Consider the following 25,024-nt stretch of genomic DNA (forward strand, 5'->3'; position numbering starts at 1 on the left):
GTTTTTTGCTTCGCCGGTTTAAGTGACGGTGTACAATATTGAACACACTTTACCCTATAATTCCGGAACCGGAAGTCGGATCCGGATGAAATTCAGGAATTCCGTATGGGACCACGAGACCTTTCATTTGAATCTAAGTTTGTGGAAATCGGTCAAATCATCGCCGAGAAAAGTGAGTGAGATCCATTTTGGTATATATGACCACTATTTCCGGTACTTCCGGAACCGGATACCGGGAACCAGGATAGCCGGAATCAGTTTGTTTAGTTGCCTACTGACAATGACTATCGATTTGTGTAGTTTTGAGACCAGTTTAAAAAAATTTTCACGTGTTTTGCTTCGCCGGTTTAAGTGACGGTGTACAATATTGAACACACTTTACCCTATAATTCCGGAACCGGAAGTCGGATCCGGATGAAATTCAGGAATTCCGTATGGGACCACGAGACCTTTCATTTGAATCCTAGTTTGTCAAAATCGGTTCAGCCATCTCCGAGAAAACCTAGTGAGATTATTTGACACATACACATACACACACACACACACACACACACACACACACACACACACACACACACACACACACACACACACACACACACACACACACACACACACACACACACACACACACACACACACACACACACACACACACACACACACACACACACACACACACACACACACACACACACACACACACACACACACACACAGACATTGCTCAGCTCGATGAACTGAGTCGAATGGTATATGACACGTGGCCCTCCGGGCCAATTTTCACTAGTCGGTTTTTCAAGTGATTGCATAACCTTTCTATATGAGAAAGGCAAAACGATATTTTATTCAAACTATAAATTGATTCTTTTATTGCACGAGGTTAAACTTGTGCATAATGAAAACCGGATGGAATTTAAGTTATTTCTTCACGAATTTTCGAACTTTTGATCGAACGCTCTTCATCAATTTCCGTACAAGTATTGCATCGCATTTTTTGGACGCTTGAGCCCTAATGTTTTTGAACTCCTGCATGTTCCTAGCTGCCTTACCAGTCTTCTTGAATACCCTCTTCACGATTGCCCAGTAACGATCGATGGGTCGAAGCTGAGAGCAATTGGGTGAATTGATATTTTTTTCAACGAGGTGTGTACCCTTCTCCGCAAGGAAATTGAGAATGGTTTTAGCATAGTGAGCCGACGCTAAATCCGACCAAAACAATGGAGGTGTACTATGCTTCTTATATAAAGGCAGCAATGTCTTTCGGAGACACTCAGATCGATAGATTTCTGCATTTATAGTTCCGGTAGTGTAAAAAATGGTTGACTTCAAACCACAGGAACATATTGCTTGCCATACCAGTACCTTGTTGCTGCTCGCTTCTTCTGTTCTACACTTTGTTTCGAGATTTTCTGCTTTTTGTAGGTCTTCAGGTGATTTCGCCTCTTGATACGCTGGATCATTCCGACACTCGTTCCTGCTTTTTTGGCCAAATCACGCGTTGACATTGATTTGTTCTTCATGATTAGAGATACCACTTTCTTGTCCAGTTTCGGGTTGGAAGAACCGGGCTTTCTGTTCCCCAAACTTATTAATGATGGTTTTAACACTGGCATGATGAATTCCAAACCGCTTCGCCAATTTTCTCATAGTAATACCCTTCTCACTTAGCCATGTGTCCAGAACCTTAATTTTCACTTCCTTTTCAATAAGCGACATTTTGAAAACGCAGAATTTCATCCGCTCAAACAAGTAAACAAACGAAAGCTGACAGTCAAACGTACCGCATAGTATGATCTGAGCATAAAAAACCATCACAAATACATGCGTACAACATATTGCTAGCTTATTTTCGATACACTCCTTAATATACAGGGGAAAATGAAAATGAGAAAGGCATCATTACACCCCTAGATGGATTAAAACAGGTTTTTTTAATACGTTCCTCCTCCGAAAATCAAGATATTTTTTGTTAAATTGAATTTTCGTATTTTCTTTATTTGGTTCAAATTTTGATTTTTAAGATACAAGTTCGTGAATAACATATTGTCGCTGGTAGTCTTCAGCAATTGTGTGATTCACCCTTTGAATTGATGATTGCATATGCCCATGTTTGTTTTGTCCGTTCGAAAAACACACCTTTTTTCGTTCGATATTGATAAAAGTAATCTATCACTCGTTGAATAATTCCCTACTACCAGCGGTCGATTTTCTACAACCCAATCCAACTTGAACACGGCAGGTAATCCAATCAACTTACCTTTCCGTTACTGGCACTGACGGCTCCCGGAAACTTGTCCGGTAGGTACCTGTTCCACGGTTGCCATTTGAGTTTACCGCCACCACCTCGGTTCACTAGCACCTCGAACGTCCGATGACGACGGATGTCCGACTGCAGTGACGTCGTGCAAATGGTCGATGAATCCTCCATGTGCGTTTGACCAGCGCAAAAGATGCCTTCAATCTGTATCCGACATACATAGCTAGCATGGTTCAACTGTTGAACAGGCAGGAAGAGAGGAGGAGAAATAATTGTAAGTGTCATGTTCGAAGCAGTCTCGGTAGACTTTGAATGTTTAATTTCATTACATTTAACTGAGTTATACTAAAACGCTACATAGCTAAAGTTTTGCAAGCTAGCTAACCTAATCGTTGCCCGATTCATTGATCTACAAGAATAAAACGCTATATGCTCTTATGGTTTATGTTTTTCTAAATGTTATTTCGACTTAAGCTATCATCTTTAGCTGACAATGCCTTTCGATTTACAATGTCTGGTAAATTTTTCCATACACGGATATAAAATACAACATAAATAAAACCAACCTGGTCGCTGTCCACCAGTTCCTTGGAACGGGGATTATCCGCTGGATTATAACTTTGAATGGCATACTGCAACTGAGTTTTCTCGCCATTGAATTTCTCCCAACTCAACGTGCTAGACGTCACCGTTTGATCTTTGCTAAAAGCTTTGAAAACGCTATTAGTTATAGCCAGGCTGCTTGCGATGGCTACCAGCTGCAGAAGAAGCAGTGCCAGAGTAAAGGTTGGGTACTGAACAATTGGCGACTGACAGGGTCGCCTTCGTGTCGTCATCATGGTTTTTAATTCCGTTCGATTTTTGGGTGACGACAGTATCTGTAATTGAGATAGAAAATACGTTTCATTAAACGTAAAAATATTAACAACCGAAAGAGGTGACTAAAATATCTAGAATATTATTTCACATATATTTCATTCATCAAATCAGTGCAATGGAATGAACGAATGGGTATTTTTCGTTATAAAGAAATTTTTTCTTTCTATTTTTTTCATTCCTCAATGGTCTACTTTAGCCTACTGTAAGGGTTTCTGGGTTACATATATTCCATACCAGATGAACTGGCTACGCATAACCGAGGCCGATCATCAAAATGATGGATTCTTTGCACAAAATGTATTGTGCTCTTACTCTATGTACTCTATGAAATGTTAATATTTTTTAAATTTCATTGCACAGAAAGAGGAAAAGGTATAGATATTTCCGTTTGAAATATTTAGGCATACTTATCAAGTTTTAGCACGAAACAGCCATATATTTTGTTTATTAGATGTTATGGAAGGAATATTGGTTCCATGTAAAACTTAATTAGAATGCATTGATTTTTCAATAAAATTAAAAGATTAAAATTAACGCTTAGCTCACTTTTAAAATATATTGAAATATACAGAACTGTAAAGAAACTTTGAACTTAATTTCTTGCTCCAAATATGTGCATGAAAAAATATATAAAAAAGATTTTTGTTTCTTTGGTGCCCGAAACTCCACTTTTGATGAAGGTTAGTACTGTGCATACTAAATTTTGGGCGATGTCTTGCCACCGAATGCCGCGCATGGTAACCCCGTACAAAAAACATGAACGCGAACGCACTTCGGAAGCGAGAAGTCGGGTGATAAGTAAAGCAGACACGGAATATATACAAACTGCTCGCCGCACGGGTAGAGCATCGCCGGTGAAAAGAATAATTCACGAATATTGTTTCATTGATAGGATCAGCAACTTTGGTGATATCAGTCGGTGTTGAACAGTCGTTCGCACCACACGCGTATAGCTCTTGGCTCCTGGAATTTTTTTCTGGCTACCTAGAGTTTCATTGATTCAAGGCTTCAGTCTTTTTCAAGGCTACCTGAATCACTAACTAAGTGACTAAGTGATACAAAGAGTGATATTAGAGTGACTAAGTGATACAAAGAGTGATATTAGAGTGACTAAGAAATTAATCAGCCTTTTTTAAGGCTAGCTAGGAGTCTAATCGAAGACTAATTTAGCCTAGTTAATTTAATTTAAAATTTCATTAATTTCAAAAATGCCTGCGTCCAACCGGAAAGGCAACAAGCCTAAGGCTAAAAATAATTCAATACGGAATAAATCACAATCCGTTATTCAACATTTTTCTAATAACATTCACGATCTTATAGAATCTGAATGTAAAAATAAAAGACAACGGACGGATTTCCCTTCCGCTGATCCTATGCCGTCTAACAATATTTACGAGATTCTTCCTGAATCCGATTGTAGCGACATAGAAGAAAATTCTTCAAAAATTCCCAAAATGGACGCTTGTCGTTCTGGGAAGAAACATCAATCTATGCCACCAGTGACGGTGATGATTTCCGACTTCAAAGCATTCCGTACTGAGCTTTCTACTTTTCTCCCGGAAGTAAAAGTCTCATTTCAAATCGGACGAAGAGGAGAATGTCGAGTCTTGGTGGATGGATTGGAAGATTACGAACGTCTTATTCGATATTTGTCCGAAAAACTTCATAAATTTTATTCATATGATATAAAATCAGACAGACCCTTCAAGGATGTATTGAAAGGATTATCAAATGATCAAAGTATTGATGAAATTAAAAATGAACTAAAAGAATTGCTTGGTTTTGCCCCTTCCCAAGTAATACTTATGAAAAAAAGAGCGAATGGTACTTCTAAACCACGCTCTGGAATTTCCCATGAACTTTACCTAATACACTTCAATCGAAGTGATGTAAACAATTTGAAAACTTTAGAAAAAGTACGTTTTATTTCCCACATTAAAATTCATTGGGAACATTATAAACGGCATAATCGTATTGCTAACTTAACGCAATGTCGTCGTTGCCAAGGCTTCGGTCATGGAACCAAAAATTGTCATATGGATATACGGTGTTTGAATTGTGGTAAATCGCATTCGAAAGACGTTTGTCCAATGAACGAAACCACTGATAAATTTTCATGTTCAAATTGCAATGGAAATCATAAATCCAATTATTTGAAATGTCCTGTCAGGGAAAAAATTTTAAACGCTCGTTCGCTTAGACAACAAGTCAAATCAACGACCTTAAATTTACAGAATATACCTGAAAATTCTTCTAAGGCACCTGCCAATTCGTCTTCTAACGAAAACAATTTATTGACAGGTAGATCGACCTCGTCATCATCTTCTTCTAATGTCAGTTATGCTGGTATATTAGGTAGAAATCTATCTCCTATTTCTTCTAATGTAAATAATCAAAACACAGGACCGCCTTGCAGTTCTTCTTCTAACGAAAACAATTTATTAATAGGTAGACCGGCCAAATCATCTTCTTCTAATGGCAGTCTACCTACAAATATTCCTTCAATGCCATTCGCTTCTTTAAATGAAGTCGATTTAGGCGATATAACTGAAAATAAAATGATCTACCTACAAGATCAACTTTTTCAAATGATCATCCAAATGAATTCGACTTCATCACTTTTTGAAGCATTTCAAATCGGATGGAAATTTGCAAATAATATTATAATGAATTTAAAATTTAACAGTGATGTTAAATAATTATTTGAATATTTTAAATTGGAATGCTCGATCTTTGAAATCGAGTGAAGATGAATTTTATAATTTTCTCAAAGTTCACAAAATTCATATTGCCATTGTGACAGAAACTTTTCTTAAACCAAATGTAAAATTGAAAAGTAATCCACATTATGTGGTTCATCGATTTGACAGGTTTACTGGAATTGGTGGTGGAGTTGCCATTTTTGTCCAACGGCAAATTAAACATCGAATTTTACCTTCTTTCAATACTAAAGTTATTGAAAGCTTGGGAATCGAAGTTGAAACCATTCATGGAATTTATTTCATCGCTGGAGCATATTTGCCATTCCAATGCACCGGCGAACAATTAAATTTCTTTAAAGGCGATTTGCAAAAACTTACAAGATATCGATCGAAATTTTTCGTAATAGGGGACTTAAATGCTAAGCATGTCCAGTGGAATTGTAGGCAAAATAACAGTAATGGTAAAATACTTCATAATCAACTCTTAGCTGGTTACTTTACAGTTCTTCATCCCAGTAATCCTACTTGTTTCTCTTCCGTGAAAAACCCGTCTACAATTGATCTGGTTCTAACAGATCAAAGTCACATTTGTAGTGAACCGATTACTCATGCTGATTTTGACTCAGATCATCTTCCTGTAACATTCAGACTTTCCAACGAAGCTATAATTAATCCAATTAGTTCTATTTTCAACTATCATAGAGCTAATTGGTTGGATTACAGATCTCACATTGAAAATCATGTGGATCATGAAACTATTTTAGAAAATTCTGCGGACATCGACACAGCAATTGATAATTTGAATCATTATATTATCGAAGCTAGAAATCTTTCAGTTCCCAAAGCTCAAACTAAATTAAATTCTCCTATCATCGATGACAATCTTCAACTGCTCATTCGGTTGAAGAATGTTCGTCGACGACAATATCAACGTTCTCGTGATCCTGCTATGAAAAACATAGTTAAGGATTTACAAAAAGAAATTAAACATAGATTTACTCTTTTGCGAAATGAAAATTTCGCTAAAGAAGTTGAACAAATTAAAGCATATTCTAAACCTTTCTGGAAACTTTCTAAGGTTCTTAAGAAACCTCAGAAACCAATTCCTGCTCTCAAGGAAGGAAATCAAATACTTCTTACAAATGGTGAAAAAGCTCAAAAGCTAGCTCAGCAGTTCGAGAGTGTCCACAATTTTAATTTAAACGTTGTGAGTCCTATTGAAAATGAAGTCTCACTGAAGTATGATCATATTTCAACCCAAGTGTTATCACACGATGACATTTTTGAGACGAATTTTGATGAAATTAAATCAATTATTAGGAAACTCAAAAACATGAAGGCTCCTGGTAATGATGGAATTTTTAATATTCTTATTAAAAATCTTCCCGATGTTGCCTTGAGACTCCTGGTTAAAATTTTCAACAAGTGTTTTTCATTAGCTTACTTCCCAAAAAGATGGAAAAACGCTAAAGTAATTCCTATCCTAAAACCTGATAAAAACCCAGCAGAAACATCAAGTTATCGCCCAATTAGCTTACTTTCTTCTATCAGTAAACTTTTTGAAAAAATTATCTTGTTAAGAATGATGACTCATATAAATGAGAATTCAATTTTTTTACCAGAGCAGTTTGGATTTCGTCATGAACATTCAACTACTCATCAACTTGTCAGAGTAACGAACATGATAAAATCAAATAAATCTTCTGGGTTATCCACTGGAGTTGCTCTTCTAGACATAGAAAAAGCATTCGACAGTGTTTGGCACAAAGGTTTAATAGCAAAAATGTCTGATTTCCAGTTTCCTATTTATTTGATCAAAATGATTCAAAATTATTTAACTGATCGTACTCTTCAGGTTAGCTATCAGAATTGTAAATCTGAATTGCTACCCGTACGAGCCGGTGTTCCGCAGGGTTCGAGTGTAGCTCCAATCTTGTATAATATTTTCACTTCTGATCTTCCAAATCTACCCGTTGGTTGTCAGAAATCGCTATTCTGTGACGACACAAGTCTGTTAGCCACAGGTAGAAATCTAAGAGTGATCTGCAGTCGCCTACAAAGAAGTTTAAATATTTTCAGTGATTATCTGTCAAAATGGAAAATTAAACCAAATGCAGCAAAAACGCAATTAATTATCTTTCCTCACAAGCCAAGAGCTTCTTTTCTAAAACCAAACAATAATCACATTCTCAAATTGAATGGCTTGGAATTGACATGGTCTGATCAAGCTAAATACTTAGGTTTAACGTATGACAAAAAACTTACTTTCAAGGATCACATTGAAGGAATCCAGGCAAAGTGTAATAAATATATTAAATGTTTATATCCTCTTATAAACAGAAATTCTAAGCTCTGTCTAAAAAACAAATTGTTAATTTATAAACAAATTTTCAGACCAGCCATGCTTTATGCGGTACCAATTTGGTCAAGCTGTTGTTCCACCAGGAAGAAAACGCTTCAAAGGATTCAGAATAAAATTCTGAAAATGATTCTGAAGCGTCCTCCCTGGTTTAGTACAAATGAGTTACACAGACTCACAAATATAGAACCATTAGATGTAATGTCACATAATATTATAAGCAAATTCCGACAAAAATCGATGCAATCTTCAATTGAATCGATTCGCTCTCTGTATTAGTTAGTAAGTTAGTATATAAGTTCCTTTTCCCCATTACACAATACAAGTAGGTTTAGAATTTTCCCTACACAAAAATCTCAGAATTGCGGAAGCAAATGATGTCTTCATGGTAATAACCAAATCATATATATATATATATATATATATATATATATATATATATATATATATATATATATATATATATATATATATATATATATATATATATATATATATATAACAGGGCTGAAAAGTCACCACTTGTGGCTGAACACCCAATTTAAATCTTAATAATTTAATTTTAACTCATATTCCAATAAATAGTTTTAAAAAAAAAAAAAAAAAACTTTGGTGATAACTGTTGATGAAACCTGGATCCACTATTACATGCCAGAGAACAGAAAAAAAGAAAGGTCATGGCGTCGGTTTTCTATGATTGTCATGGAATACTTTTCATGGACTACTTTGAAATCGGAAAAACCACCAACAGAGACTGCGCTTTATTAGAGCGATAGAAAATTCGAGTATTTTTTACTTTAAATAAGGACATATCACCATTAAATTTAACGATGTTTGGGTGTGGCTTTACTTAATCTATTTATACGTGCACCGCCATGACTTTTTGCACAAAACGAGGAAAAACAATAAGAATACTTTTTATTTTTGTATAGTCAAAAAATCTTGATCCGTTGTCATGACAAGTGATTCAAAATTCTACATCAATCTTCCTTATTCAACAGCGAATGCTACTGAAACGCCGCAACAAGACCGATGTTAAAAGTCTCAATCATTGTCCCACCAGGTAGACCAGTTAACAGTCTACGGAATAATCTTTCCACTGTTGACTCTAAACACTGGCTCAAATATGTATCTTGCATGTTTGTTTTTACACTTGTTCACAATGCAAATAGAAAAAAATATAAAAATTTCTTCATTTCCTTGCCGAGTCCAATCCCATAGCAGCATGCTACTTTTCCCAGTCAAGCTCTATGTTCTTTGGTGGCAATTTCATGTGTTGAGTTGAGCACCCAACCTTTGAGTGAAGATTACTTCTTCTCTCATCTGCCTTTTTCCATTCATTTCAAATCGACGGTGACAACTGCTCACTCGGTTGTTGGTACGCGACAGCTTCATCATCATCATTATAACCGTTACCGTCGGCACAACGCAATGACTGTAGAGTTTTCTGTCACTCGCTAGATCTTCAGAACGATGTAAATATGTACTTGGAACTGTGGAGAACTGTTAACAGTTACTCTCGAGATTTCCATTCACATTGGCTTCACACATTTACACTATGCATGGATTACTGGAGCAAATTGCTTGAAACAGTTATTCAAAGATTGTTTTAGACGTGGACTAATGGATGATCCAAAGGATGTATTCTATAAAAATGGCACCTACATATATGAGGAAATGAAATAATAACCAATTTCCAGGAAATGAAAAACTACTAATGAGTTATGATTTACAACATTTGTTTTATTCAATTTCGCCTCCTATTCCGATTGCACCCAATTTTCTTTTGGAACGCCTCTGGATTTTGATTGCAAGTGCATAAAATTTTATTCACGTTCAATTTCTTGTTTCGATGACATGAGTATGGATAAGATCCACTCAAATTTCCAGGGTTTTCACTCATACGGCTCAAAAGTTTTCCATTATATTAATTGTTTTTTTTTATTGTAAAGGTTTTAACTTTACGGTCATCCACCTCTTCGGGCCGTATGTGCGAACCCAGGTGGACTGCGTGAAAGGTATCGACTTACCCATTACACTATACCCATACCCCATTCTGTTAATTATGAAGTGATTCAGTTGTGCAAAGAAATTTCAATACGCTATCCTTGAAGATTTCCCGCAATAACAATGCGCGTAAATTCGTGGAGTTCATATTTTGCTGCGAACAAAAATATCAAATCACAAACAAAATAATTAACCAAATTAAATAATTAAATCGGCTAACAATTGTTCGTTCGTTCGCGGAGTTTGAACTTTTCGTTTGCTTACACGGGCAAAATTCCGATTCAAGAAATTAACACAACACGTCATGATTTGAGGAAAATAGTTTATTATTATTAATAATATCATTTATTTTACCCCGGCTTTAACCTTTTGGTCAGGGGGAAATAGTATATTTTCATATTCTGATAATACATCCTGATCAAATGTTCTCGGATCGTGTTGCATTTGGACTGATTTCGTTGAAATTTAGCGTAACGCATTTGACGTTGTTGGGTATAACTTCAGGCGTGTTTCTGCTACGATGGTAATCTTTGCAACATAAATTCAGGCGTTATGTTTTAAAATATGAAGATTTTTTTGATTTAAATGGAATGGTGTGAAAGTGTGTGGCGTACTGTTTATACGATTTCAACTAATGTCTCAAATAATGTACATTTGAATACCAAAACAGTGAAAAGCACAACGAATTCCTTTTAATCCGAAGCATCAACAATTGAAATATATTTTTGAACAACCACGACACCTAAAATAAAGTTTTTACTTGCGTTCATTGCTCCAGATTTGATTTTTTATTTCAGAATTTGGAAAACATAAACGAACTGCATGAAAATACACGTGTGAATCAAACCTCTTAAAAAGATAATCTATGTTGAATTCTTGCAAATACCGCGGATCGATTTTCCTTTTTTTTAAACATCGTTTGCAAAATCGTTTTATTTGAAATATTTAGGTGAATCAATACAGCTTGTGTTCTTATATCTATGAAACAAATTCATCAAACTGGTTGAACAAAAAAAAATCTAATTTTCGTTAGATGGTGCTCCTAATTTACAGTCGATATTATTTTTCGGTTTACGTTATCTTTCGGAATATTATTTTAACAACAACAGTCACATCGAATATGTAAGAATACATTCAGATATATTGATACAAAATGTAAAACTTATAATGTCAATTTTCGGTTCATTATCTTTATGTTGTCAATTCTCTGTCAGCCGGTGGGTAAACCAACACAATTATAAAATGAATATGCCTCAGGTCAAGAATTTTTTTTTAGTAGTTCATGCTTTTCAATGTCTGCTTTTTGTCTTACCATTAATCTATTAAACAATCCATCACATCACTTGAGGCAGAGGGTTCAAAGTTATATCCGGATAGAAAATTGGAGTTACGAGCTTTAAAAGAAATACATTCCTCAAGTAACGCATTTTCGGACCATGATTATTTTCATGGGAGAAGACTTTTTGATCATGAACCAGTGAACTTTGTTATAATGTAATTTTGTGAGTTTAAAGGAAAACGACATCTCATTCGTAATATTAGCAACAATTCAAAACATTTAAATCGAAATGTTGGCAGTTTCGTTAGCTTTACATTGTATTTGACAGGTACAGTGCTCGTTTGGAACATAGCTGTCATTTCAAACGAACACCTGTTGTCACACTGGTTACAGGTACCCTGTTTTAATAATAATTCCTCGGTGAACGACCAAAATGGTTAAAGCCGGGATAAAATAAATGATATAAACAAAAATAATAATAATTGAACTGAAACTGATGGTGAGATAAGTTCATCGGGGGATTCTATTCAAATGATACATGAAAAGACGCAGACCTCTCTATCTTGAGTTTATTTTTGGGTATACTATGTTCTATATCATTCTCGGCAGCCGATTGTCTAGAGATTTTAAAGTTAAAAACTATGTAATATTAAGGGCCGGGTAGGGTCTAACACTTTTGAAAAATCATTAATTATTTTCTTTCTATTTTCCGATAGTAAAACATTTCAAAAATATTCTGTGAAATTTTGAAACCTATCGGAACAAAATTCAGTCAGTTATGGGCCTTCATCTTTGCCGATCTCATACTACGAAGAAATAAGAGCTGCGCACACAGGCCCACAGATCTGCTTCGATTGACTTAAAAACTTTACAAAACATTCTCGAAATATTTCATTATAACAGAATACAAATAAAAAATATGGCTTTTTGAGAATGTTAGAGCCTACGTGCTCTCTTGAGTAATAAATTTATTTTATAGACAAAAAACTTTAAATGCGTTTTTCTCGAAAGCAGGTTTTGAAATTCCGTGTCCATCGTCATTCAAAAACTACTGCATCAATTTTTTTCAAATTTTGCACACACTCTCTACATATAAAAAAACAGACCCCAACATTTTCCTTTTCGTTGTTTGTTACTTTGCGGAGGTTTTACAGATACAAAATGGCGGATTTTTTCGTGAAAAATCGTACTTTTGAATTTAAGCAACCACCAAAAATTCAAAAAATTAAAAAAAAATCAAACGGAAACGTTGGGGTCTAGAAAAACTTCTGCTCTAACTATGCTGCTTTGATTTGTTCACTTTTGATTAGTCTGCGCTGAGATACAGTGGACACCGCAAATCATGATTTTCAAGAAGCGTCCTCAAAAATGCCTCTTCACCGACTAATGTTGTTCGAATGATACTTTCCATCATACAAAATATTTGAATTTATTTTTTGTTGAACGAGAGTTCTGAAAAAAACTCGCAAAAATGATGATTTTTTTCATCATTTAGACCCTACCACCCTTAAAGAAGGGGAAATGTTTGAATACTGAAATGCGTTGTTTGAGCACCGTATGGATGATTCACTTCGCACTATGGAACATATTTCGCAGTTATGCTTCATCTCAAATTAATATTTGATAATTACCTCGGTCACACTTGAGCGGTCAAGGTACGAATATCGCGTGCCGGTAGTCATATCATTAGATCACATGATCAACCCAGATAAATTCTGATCATTACCTCATCCTGCTAACTGTAGTGTAGATATATAATAATCAAGTAGGCTAAGAATATCTCTTTGGTAATAAATGATCATTAAGTTATTAACTTCCACTAAAGACAGTTGATTTCCTTTAAACGCTACATTGGCGACAAGTGGGATTTTGAAAAAAAAAGTTTTTAAGAACTCAAGAAATTTAGAAGCTCATTTTGACCGAATGTCTAAAGTAAGTAAAAAAAACTCAAGTTTAGTTGGATATATTTCGTGAGTCGATATTTGGCCGAAAACATAATTTTGAAAAAATGGGACCTTGGTGGTCTGGAATTGTAACGATTCGTTTGTTTGTTTGAATTGATTAGTGATGGGACAAAAGTCCATCCATAATCAGAACGATCCGCTCGTTTGATTTACCAGTTTCAAGATGAGACACAAGTCTATCTGTAATCAAAACGATCCGTTCGTATGATTGATTCGATCAGTGATGGGATTAAAGTTCATCCATAATCAGAACGATCCGCTCGTTTGATTTACCAGTTTCAAGATGAGTCACAAGTCTATCTGTAATCAAAACGATCCGTTCGTATGATTGATTCGATCTGTGATGGGATTAAAGTTCATCCATAATCAGAACGATCCGCTCGTTTGATTTGCCCGTTTCAAGATGAGACACTAGTCCAACAGTAAACAGCACGACCAGCTCGTTTAGTTAAGAGGTTTGAAAAAAAAAGTTACAAGTTGTCATGACCACAACTGTTGCCATGACTGTTTCTATAGTTATTTCAAATTGTCAAATCCCAGGCTATAAGTGTGATTCAGAAATAAATTTATCTTGTTTTAGTTTTTCATAATTAAATTTTAATAAGAATAACTTTTCTAAATGCAGTTGGATTTTAACATACCACCATTTGTGGAAAATGGTGATGGTCGAGCAAGAATTTGTTGGGAAGCTTGGAAAGAACAATTCATGGCTTATTTAGCTCTAAAGTCCGTAGAAGATCACGACGAAAAATATAAAGCTCTTATGTGTTTTGGAGGACCCGATGTAAGGAAAATCGCTCAAACTGCTAAGTTTGAAGGATCACATGTGATAGATAATCCATTCCGTGCCGCAATGGATGTCGTAGATGATTATTATTCACCCAGGATGTCTCTACGTTACGAAAGATTTAGATTTCGCCAAATTAAATTCAACCCCCATGAGAAGTTAGATCATTTCATTGTAAGAGTTAGATCACAAGCAGCTTTGTGTGATTTCGGAAACCAGCTGGATGAAATGATAATGGATCAAATTGTGTTCGCTACAGAAGCGGATGATAAACTACGTGCCAAATACCTGGAATGTGATCGTACTTTGGAAGATATGATGAAGATTGGTCGAACACATGAATCTGTAAAGGATCAGGTTCAAGAGTTGCGAAATAAAGTCGTGTTTGATTCTGCAGACGTTTGTGAACTTACTAGAAGAAAGAATAAATGTAACAGATGTTCAGGAAACCATTTAGGAAATGATCCAAAATGCCCCGCACGTTCCGAGTTATGCCGTTTGTGTGGTAAGATTGGACATTTCGCAAGATGCTGTAAATCGAATCGGAGAAACTCGCAAAACATCATTAGTAAGCCTCATAATCCCTCTGAAATTAAAAACGAAAATATACAGAAAGCCAGAAAAAAAAAGTTTATTCGGGAAATAGAAGATACTACAGAGAAAGTCGAAATCCATGATCTTTTTCATATTAACGGAAAGCGTTCGGTTATGGTTGATGTTGGAGGAGTCCTAATAAAGTTCGTCGTGGATACTGGAGCCGATGAAGATGTATTAAGTATGGCTGATTGGAAAACTATGAAGCGTATTGGATTCAGAAGTTTTGGTGTGAGGAAAGGGAGTAATAAAATTTTCCAAGCATATGTAAGCAATAAACATTTGGTAGTTCTTGGAGAGATCGAGGCGGAAATCAAATACGGAAACTCAAATTGTGACACAACATTATATGTAATACAAAATGGAAAGTGTTCGTTATTATCCGGAAAAACTTCTGAAGCTCTAGGTATAGTAAAGTTTTTACACCAAATTCCGCAAACACCCTACCCTTCCATTAAAGGTAAAGTATATAAAATGGTAAAGAAACTCATATAACAAGTGTAATATTCTGGCAGATATGTATGCATCAATCAAAATAAATAAATCGATCCCACCTGTAAAACAGACTTTACGACGTATACCCATCCCATTAGAAGAACTTACTCTTTTTTAAGTTAAAAGAACTTCAAAATCAAGATATCATTGAACGAGTGAATGAAGCATCTGAGTGGGTTTCACCCATGTTGATAAAGCGAAAAAGTGCTAATTCTAATATACGCACCTGATGTATATTCTTTAAGAACTAGAACAGAACTGGCAAAGAAGCGTTTACGTGAAAGAAATGTAGTTCTTAACGAAAAAAAAAACTATTGAAGGTGTAAATGAAATAGAGTTCATTGGATATAATTTATCTGAAAAAGGAGTGAAAGTATCAAATGCAAAACTAGAAGCCATTAAAAATTTTCGAGAACCTAAAACAACTGAAGAGGTTCGAAGTTTTTTAGGATTAATAACTTTTGTAAATCGTTATATTACGAATTTATCAACAATTGCAAAACCTTTAAACACATTAACAAAGAAAGGAGTTCCATTTAAATGGACAACTAATCACCAGGAAGCATTTGTAGAACTAAAATCGAAGCTTGCGGAAAATGAAACTCTATCCTATTATGATTCAAACTTAGAAACTTATGTTATGGCTGATGCTAGCCCAGTGGGATTAGGAGCTGTCCTGTTCCAAAAAGATAATAATGAAATTTTTCGAATTGTAAGTTATGTATCGAAAACCCTTTCTGACGTTGAAAAACGGTATGCTCAAATAGAACGTGAAGCACTTGCTTTAGTATGGGCTGTCGAGAAATATTACTATTACCTTTATGGGAAATTGTTTTGGCTCGTTACGGATCATAAACCGTTAGTTACGATTTTCGGAGAAAGAGCAAAGCCAAGTGCCAGGATAGAAAGATGGATATTAAGATTGATGTCTTTTGATTACAAAGTAATATATCATCCTGGAAAAGCTAATATTGCAGACCCATTTTCAAGACTATATCAAGAAAATGACAGCAGTATCAAGAGTTTTGATGAAGAAGCGGAAAGGATTATTCAATTTATTTGTACTGATAAGTGTTCCGTAGCTCTCACGGATGCGGAGTTAATAAACGCCACGCGAAATGATATAGAATTAACCGAACTGATCAGGTGGTTACCATATCCAACAAAAAAGATGGCCTAAGACACTTTGTAGATATAAAATTATTGCAAACGATTTAACAACAGATGGAAATATTGTATTGAAGAACAATAAGATTGTTATACCCAAATGTTTGCAAAACCGTATTTTGCAGCTTGCTCACGATCCTCATTTAGGTATAGTAGCAATGAAAAAACGATTACGACAGAAAGTATGGTGGAACAGAATTGACATTATGATTGAAAACTTTGTAAATACGTGTCATGGATGTTTATTGTTTTATTATTGTTTCACTGAAGTTGAAAACGGTATACATCTACTTGTTGTAGTTGACTATTTTTCACGATATCCGGAAATAGAGATGATGTCGTCAATAACTGCTGCTGTTACCGTTTTTAAACTAAGAATTATATTTGCAAGATTTGGATTTCCCGAAGAGATAGTTTGTGATAATGGGCCTCCTTTCCATTCAGAAGAATTCAAACAATTCTGTGTTACAAAAGGAATCAATATTCAATATTCCGTACCATACGCACCATTTCAAAATGGTCTAATTAAAAGATTCAATAAAACTTTATTAAAAACTGCAAAGATTAATGTTGCGATGGGTAGGAATTGGAAATCAGATTTGCAGAATTTTCTTCTTGCTTATCGTTCAACTCCACATTCTACTACAAACGTTGAGCCAGCAAAACTGCTTTTTGGACGTACAATTCGAGATAAAATTCCAATGAAAAGTATAAATAGAGCTACAAATAATAGTGTAAAGACAACTGATCGTGAAAGAAAAGAAAAAGGAAAAACGTTTGGAGACACAAGAAGGAAAGCTAGAAAATCCAATATCGATGTGGGTGATACAGCATTTATTAAAAACAATGTTAAGCGAAACAAATTTACAACAAATTTCAACCCACAACCCCATATAGTGTTAAAAAGAACAGGAACAAGACTGACAGTAAAGAACCTGGCAACCAGAGCTGAAATAGATAGGCATGTGAATCATGCGAAGAAATGTATATCAGCAAATCCATTCGAAAAATTTGATGAGAGAAAAGATGAAACCGAGATGGTAGGGCCAACAAGGAGACGTGGAAATCGAAAACTAAAATACCTAGTTATTTAAATGATTATTCATTGTATAGATGTAAGCATAAATAATTATTTCAATATTATAGTTAAAACAAGGAAGAGATGTAGTGTAGATATATAATAATCAAGTAGGCTAAGAATATCTCTTTGGTAATAAATGATCATTAAGTTATTAACTTCCACTAAAGACAGTTGATTTCCATTAAACGCTACATTGGCGACAAGTGGGATTTTGAAAAAAAAAGTTCTTTTCTAACATCAGTTCTTTCCTATGATATTTGTGGTTGTCCACAGAATTCCTCGGTTAATCATTTTTTGGCTAACTCAGAGAGTCATGAAAAAACTCGTACGTTTCAGTAACCTTTTTGCAGTATTCTCGATAAAAAATGACTTCATTTACGGGCGATTTGAAACCCCCACATAACAGCAGCCGTCTGTTCAATATAAAATTTAAACTTTATGATCTCCGGAATATCCTCAAGTTTCTCCGGTGACATGAGTCGATCTATTCGACCTATAGGTTTGAGATTATATAGCTATATAACCACTTCACTATGGTTACAAATCTACATGAATATTTCATCCCTTCGTTGCCCCCATAGAATAAAGTTCACAGTGGAAAATAATCTGAGAAATGTATTCGCTGCCACGTTCCTTGATGACCAAATCTAATATATGTGGGAATATAACGCAAATTACGCCGTGTTCTGTTCCGTTGAAATCTAGTCAACAATATAGCTAGAAAGAAGGAAATTTCAACAAACAGATATTTGACAACACACCAATCCACAGTGGTTCAAAAGCGCAATTTCACGCTCTTAATTGATAACTGATAGGAACGTGGTTTTTGAGGTACAATATCTTCAGCAAAGTTGTTCAGAATGATAGACGCTATCTTTTGGCAAATTTGATTTATGGGATTAATCCTCCTAAAAGTGAGATAACAATAGTTCAGAGCCAACATAGGGGCTAAGTTACTTCGACAAAGTTGTTTAGAAAGTTATTTCAAACAAATTTGCTGAAGGTACTATTCCCGTAACTTGAGTGTAATTCATGATATGATGTATTTTCTGAAAAGGGTGTCCTAAAACCAGTTTTTGTATGAAAACACATATATTTTCAATTTATATGAGTTTTTCATGTTCTACAAAGCTTTTCACCATTAAAAACTACACAAGTTTCTCAAACATACTATGCTGCTATCATTTCAGTTTAATGAAATAGAGCTATTTTTCATGGTTTTTATTACAAAATTTCAACTTGTCTATCATCAAAAGGCGTAGAAAGGTGCAGATGAGACTACTTACATATTAAACTACTTGACAAGAGCTTTCATATCGTGGTTGAATTAATCGTCTGCGATCGTCTGCAGGCGAGATATGTTCTTTTCGAATATCCTTGTTCTTGACATTTGCAATGATAAGGTGCACTTCATGTCATATCAGATTTCAGTATATATTCATTACTATGGTACTTGCCACAAAATATGATTTTTTTGCACATCGAAGTCTATAAATTGAATAGTTTGGTAACTGTCTTTGTCACGATTTTTAAAAAAGCAATCATTAAATCGATTTAAGTTATGCCATTTTGTAGTAGAGAAAAGTATGATCAAAACTCATTTTTAGTTATTTGTATTTATTTTATGATAACTGACAATGTTCTTAACCAGCTAAAAGACTCTTAGCATCTTCCGACAGATTCTTCTTGGACTGGCCATTCACGAATATTTGTAACCAATGGATCTGATGAAACTAATAATCAATTCATGGGATCCCGATTCGAAAGTGATATGTATTACTTGCGTGTATAATACTCTCGAAATCTGTATGAAAGAAACTTTCTAATTATTGTGAACAGTACAATATAGCACGCGTTTATCGATCTTCACTTCAATTGATGAATGGAGGATATTTGTCCGCAGAGATTTTCTATAGAAAAACTTACCAAAAAATAACATGACGTAATTCGAAATGATGATTGCCTTTTTTCAAAGCCGTGGCTTCTTATCTCACTTTCAGAAAACGTCTGGTATGATTACTAAACTTTTCTATTTGTAGACTTCGATGTCCATAAAAATCATTTATTGTGAGAGTTATGGTAACGAATATATACTGAAGTCGGATCTGATATGCAATGAACCTTATCATTGCAAATGTCAAGGACAAGGATATTTGAAAAGAACATATCTCGCCTGCAGACGATCGCAGACGAGTAATTCAACCACGGTATGAAAGCTCTTGTCAAGTAGTTTAATATGTAAGTAGTGTCATCTGCACCTTTCTACGCCTTTTGATGATGGACAAGTTGAAATTTTGTAATAAAAACCATGAAAAATGGCTCTATTTCATTAAACTGAAATGATAGCAGCATAGTATGTTTGAGAAACTTGTGTAGTTTTTAATGATAAAAAAGTTTGTAGAAAATAAAAAACTCTTATAAATTGACATTATATGTGTTTTCATACAAAACCTGGTTTTAGGACACCCTTTTCAGAAAATACATTATATCATGAATTACACTCAAGTTACGGGAATAGTACCTTCAGCACATTTGTTTCAAATAACTTTCTAAACAACTTTGTCGAAGTAACTTAGCCCCTATGTTGGCTCTGAACTAAAATAATATTTTTATCTCACTTTTAGGGGGATTAATCACATAAATAAAATTTGCCAAAGGATGGCGTCTATCATTCTGAACAACTTTGCTGAAGATACTGTACCTCAAAAACCACATTCCTATGAGTTATTAATTAAGAGCGTGAAATTGCGCTTTTGAACCACTGTGCAATCGAAAGCAAATAATAAATCATGCACCTTAAGGCGTTGTACAGTGCTCTGTGTTATTTTTTTTTTAACTACAGTTCCCTTCCACTGTATGAACGGATTGTGAATTTGGGTGATTGTAAAGAAGAATATTTTTCACGATTATATTAATTGCGCTTTAAGGACGAATTCTAAATTTTATCCTTTTTGACTGTGCATCTCAATCGATCGTGTCCACACAACGATTCCCGGTGCGCTATGCCTGGCGCCCAATGGTCTGTCTGCAATTTTTTTTGCATCTGTTCAGCGTGTCCACCCACGAAAATAAATGTGCTTAACTCAGCCATGTCGTGAGCTCGAATACGGAGTGTAAACGGGCAAAAATAATACGAACGGCGTCGGATTTTTTTTTATTTCGTCCTCACGTAATCAACTGTATACAGCGTAAAGGGTTAAGGTTGATGCTATAAATGAGTACAAAAAGTGCATTCAGTGACTCGTTGCTCGTAGAAATTGTTGGCACAGTCAGTCATATTACCTAGAATGTATCGATGGGTGGTCGGAAGGTTTTTAAAATAGTTATCGTAGTTGATCGTATAGCATCGGGATTTCCAATGAAATTTAGAAATGGCGACTTTAATACTATACCTATACGTATAAAACCAAGAGTAACCAATTTTATTCCAGAAAATGATCATGGAATGTCAAATTTGCTAATACTAACACTCACGGTGACTTGTGTTTAACAAACAAACTAGGTTATACGCGTATACACAACTGTGAACGAAATTTTCATTTCGCGCCAATAGAACAGAATTGCTCATTGGAAATTGAGCAATATACTATCTGTCGCATCACCACCGCTATTCGTTACCTCCTGTCTGTGGTTGGCGGATGCAATTGACAAATGTGTCGCGCATTTTGCGCATTCGTCAACCAAGTCGACGGCGGTGTAAAGAGGGGAAGATATAGTAACAGACATATGAATGTACTCAGTTTCAGAATAACTACCAAAGAATTTTCCGAATAGCAATCTATGTTGTTATTCAATGCAGACCTCTTGCATATGGACTTACATATATGTGCGACAGAAACCCGATGGATGACGAACTAATTTGAGAATGAAGTAAAATGGTGGAATTTGTATAAAAGTTAACATCCAACGGTCATCATTATCGATTATTGTATTCATATCAAGTATGAAGCCTTTGTAGTTGGTATTTAGGTTGATGAAAGGCTTCCCACAAAGCCTAAACACGATTTTGATAGGCCTACGTTGTTTCCGTGTTAACTGCCGATTATTAGTGTGTATTATTGTTTGCATTTCAATCTATAAATCTGTGAATCTTAAATGCCGATGTATTTTATTTTCACAAAAATGCGGAGCTTTTCTAAGGTAAAACGCAAGAAGATCGTGCACAAATGGTACACTATACCCAACGTTTCAATGAGTCATTTGGCGAGAATATGAGTGTAAGCATCGGAGTACCTCGTAGGGATTGATTGAAAAAGGAGGACCTTTTAGCTTAGGAAAAAATCTGAACGTAAATCTGGCCCTGTGAACCAAAACCTTTATCAGAGAATCGTATAAGCCAATATCTGTAAAAAGGGTGCTTTCGTGCGATATGTAGCCATAAAACTGGAAATCTCTGAGAGCTCTGCCGATTGAGCAAAGACACGAAAGTGTCTGAGGGCTTCTAAGATGCACAAAAAGCCATAACGAAGTGAAAAACTAGTCGCATCTGTCAAGTTATACGATTAACTACTGTGCGGAATCACATGCATGCTTAATCAAAGACTATCGATTATACGTGAAATTTAATTATAAAATGATTCTTGGTGACCAACTACATGATCCGTGCTGGACAAAGTATTGAAGATGTCCATTTTATAAAACAAATAGATAAAAAAGCAATAGTTTGGCAAGCAATATGTGACTGTGTTTACTGATGTTTACGTTCGGGAATGTATACAGCGGCACCTACTCACTATGATCCGAAAACATCATAATCCAGAACTGTTTGACCGGTTTCGGCTTCAGTGTATTACGCGAAGGACACGGTAGTCTATCACAAAACTAAAAGCGAAGTCTTGGTATTGCATTCCTTTTGTAAAATTTGAACATTCTCCTTCAACAGACTTCGCAGCCGTTTCTTAGCGTACAGAACCATTGGATGACTAGTACTAAGGTCCTACTGACACTAGAAGCCTTCCAGGTTGGGGCTCGAACATACGACAACTGGCTTGTAAGACCAGTGCCCTATGCATTCAACCGCCAACATGGGCGGAATTCGTACTTAAGTAGATGATTCCCCTAACTTTTGGGACCTAACAAAAGTAATTTTTTGGAAACATATCAAGGCAGCGAATTCCATCACAACTTTGATCCAATCTGGGAACCTCTTTTCTAGATAAATAGCTGTAATGCAAATTTAGAATTTTTCTTGTTCATTTTTTAAAATTTTTGATATTGTAATCGCATCTTTTCTGTGTTGACAAATGAACACAAAAGGTATTCGATATATTTATATTTTCGTTGCAGAAACATCATCAAGTTAATCGTTCGCAAAGATTAGTAAATAAGTTAGTGTAAGTAATTTCATAGAGAAAGAATTTGTTTGAACCCACCAACTTCAGCTGAAACTTTTTTATCGGCGTCCATAAAAGGCATAAAACTTTCTCATTTTTTATGCAAACTGATTTACAATATCCAGAAGATACATTAGATGGTTATGAAATAACAAGAATCTAACCTTGATACATAAACATATCTACACAGTAAAACAATATTCAATTCACAAGTAACGCAAATCCATAAAGACTGAAACAATGGAGAAACTTTTTTGTATTTATTGCATGGATTAAAATTGATGAAACTTTGGGTAAAACTAGAGCAAAGAATGCAACCCCGTGAACCGTTTATGTACCGAAAGAGGCAAATCCGCCATCATGGACAGAACTTCGCTCAATAGAAAAATGCTGGGATAATTATAAAAACAAAGAAGTTCTTCAAAAACGAAAAATATTTGTCTGTTGAATTTTTTTGCGAGTATAGAATTTAAGGAATCATGAAATAACCGTCTGACCACATTTCAAGAGAGATGAAAACATGAAAGAAAGTTCTAATAAACGATACGTACAACAAAATGTTTTATTATATCCGTAGTTGGTTCTAGCATTAGGAATTAGTAAAAATGGCGAAGACACAGTTTTTCAGAAATTCCTTTGAACAGACGGCAGATCTAACTCTAATCTAATAGGTATTTAAAAGATTCTCACTCTGGCATTTTAGTATTGTTATGTATGGCATTTTAGTATACCTCCTTACCTTAATTGTAATTTTTCTTTAAACAGATTCTTCTATTATGCATACATTGAAAATTTTTGATATTTGGCCCAACGCACCCTCCATGGTGGTGCCTTGGGCCACAACTATCAGCAGTTATCATAATCAACATTATACCTATTTGTTTCATTTGATAGAACTTCAAATCATACTGTTGCTTGATAAGAAAAATATGATTAAGGTGGTATTTGCCGACAAATTCATGTTTTTACTAGAAGTAATATCGTAAATTATTATGTATTATATCATGCAAGTAAAAATGAAAAAAAAACATTAGAAGTGAAATTGGTTTCTGCACTTGACACAATTCATTGACTCTGCGTTTTTACTGATTTTCTAGGTGTTGAGGGCTTCTTACGTTTTTCTGTCCGAAAAGGCACATTGCAGGACCGTTGTTGATTCTTTTCCTTTTTTTCTTTGTTCATGAGCAGTGGCCCAAGGCACCCTATTGTACATTCTAAGATCTTTATTTATGAAACATTTTTTGCAACATTCGAATTGTTATGAAACCTATAAAATCATATTTTCTGATACTCAATTTAATTTTTTCTGCTAAACTGAAGAAAAACAGTTACATTCTGTCAATATAATGTTAAAAAATCATGGAACCAAACATTTACATAGTCGCAAAAATGAATAACCTAATTTTTTTCTTTTGAAGTAATCAAATATTTTCGATGAAATTTTGGTGGAGGTCACAGAAATTACTCATTTTACTTACAATAAAAATTCGAATTTATTCCTTCAATACTTTTCGATAAAACACTAGTGCCCCAAGGTAGCCGACTCTCCCCTATATTCTTTAAACAATATTTATTTTTTATTGCTTCAACGTGTGGTGACCACGTCTCACAGAAATCACATCTGTAAAGGTTTAATAATTTTTCCTGATTTACCCATAACTGAATTCTATGGCTTCGTCATTTCCAAAGCGAGTTCATCCAGTTGATGCATCGTAGCAATATATTATGATCCGGCGCAATGACTATCAGTGAAATGGATTTAGACAAAATGCTTTCAGTAAAAAACAGGTTTTTGCGAAATGACTCTCTAGCACTTTCTTTCTTTTACGTTCGAGTTCTGCTTCAGCTTCTCATTATCGTTAGATTTTTTTTGGCCCGATGAAGTAAACAATAAGTATTCTTAACGAATCCAAGCCACCGATTTGGAAACCACACTCGACATTCGAGTTGAAACACCTAGAAAATATATCTTTTTAAATACTTTAAATAAAAAATTGAACTCCAAAAAAGTGATTTCATATTGAGGAAACCCGGAGAAACACATAAATACATTAGAATACATTTCAGTTAAAAATTCGTCCGCCATACTATTCAAAGCACTAACATTAATGTAAATA

At 34.9% G+C, this 25,024-nt stretch overlaps 1 protein-coding gene across 3 annotated transcripts in view; it reads right to left on the reverse strand.

The window, feature by feature from the left end:
* LOC131437736 (protein unzipped) overlaps positions 1–25,024 on the reverse strand; it is a 168,171-nt gene that overhangs the window by 13,257 nt on the left and 129,890 nt on the right. For all 3 annotated transcript variants that reach the window (XM_058607273.1, XM_058607274.1, XM_058607275.1), the window contains 2 exons: positions 2,827–3,138; positions 2,261–2,497 (listed from right to left, as the gene is read on the reverse strand). In XM_058607273.1, the coding sequence (XP_058463256.1) occupies positions 2,261–2,497; positions 2,827–3,099 (510 nt within the window). In that variant the 5' untranslated portion in view covers positions 3,100–3,138. The remainder of the gene's footprint in view (positions 1–2,260; positions 2,498–2,826; positions 3,139–25,024) is intronic.

The sequence above is a fragment of the Malaya genurostris genome, chromosome 3 (assembly GCF_030247185.1).
Source record: "Malaya genurostris strain Urasoe2022 chromosome 3, Malgen_1.1, whole genome shotgun sequence".
In the NCBI taxonomy this organism is placed as follows: domain Eukaryota; kingdom Metazoa; phylum Arthropoda; class Insecta; order Diptera; family Culicidae; genus Malaya; species Malaya genurostris.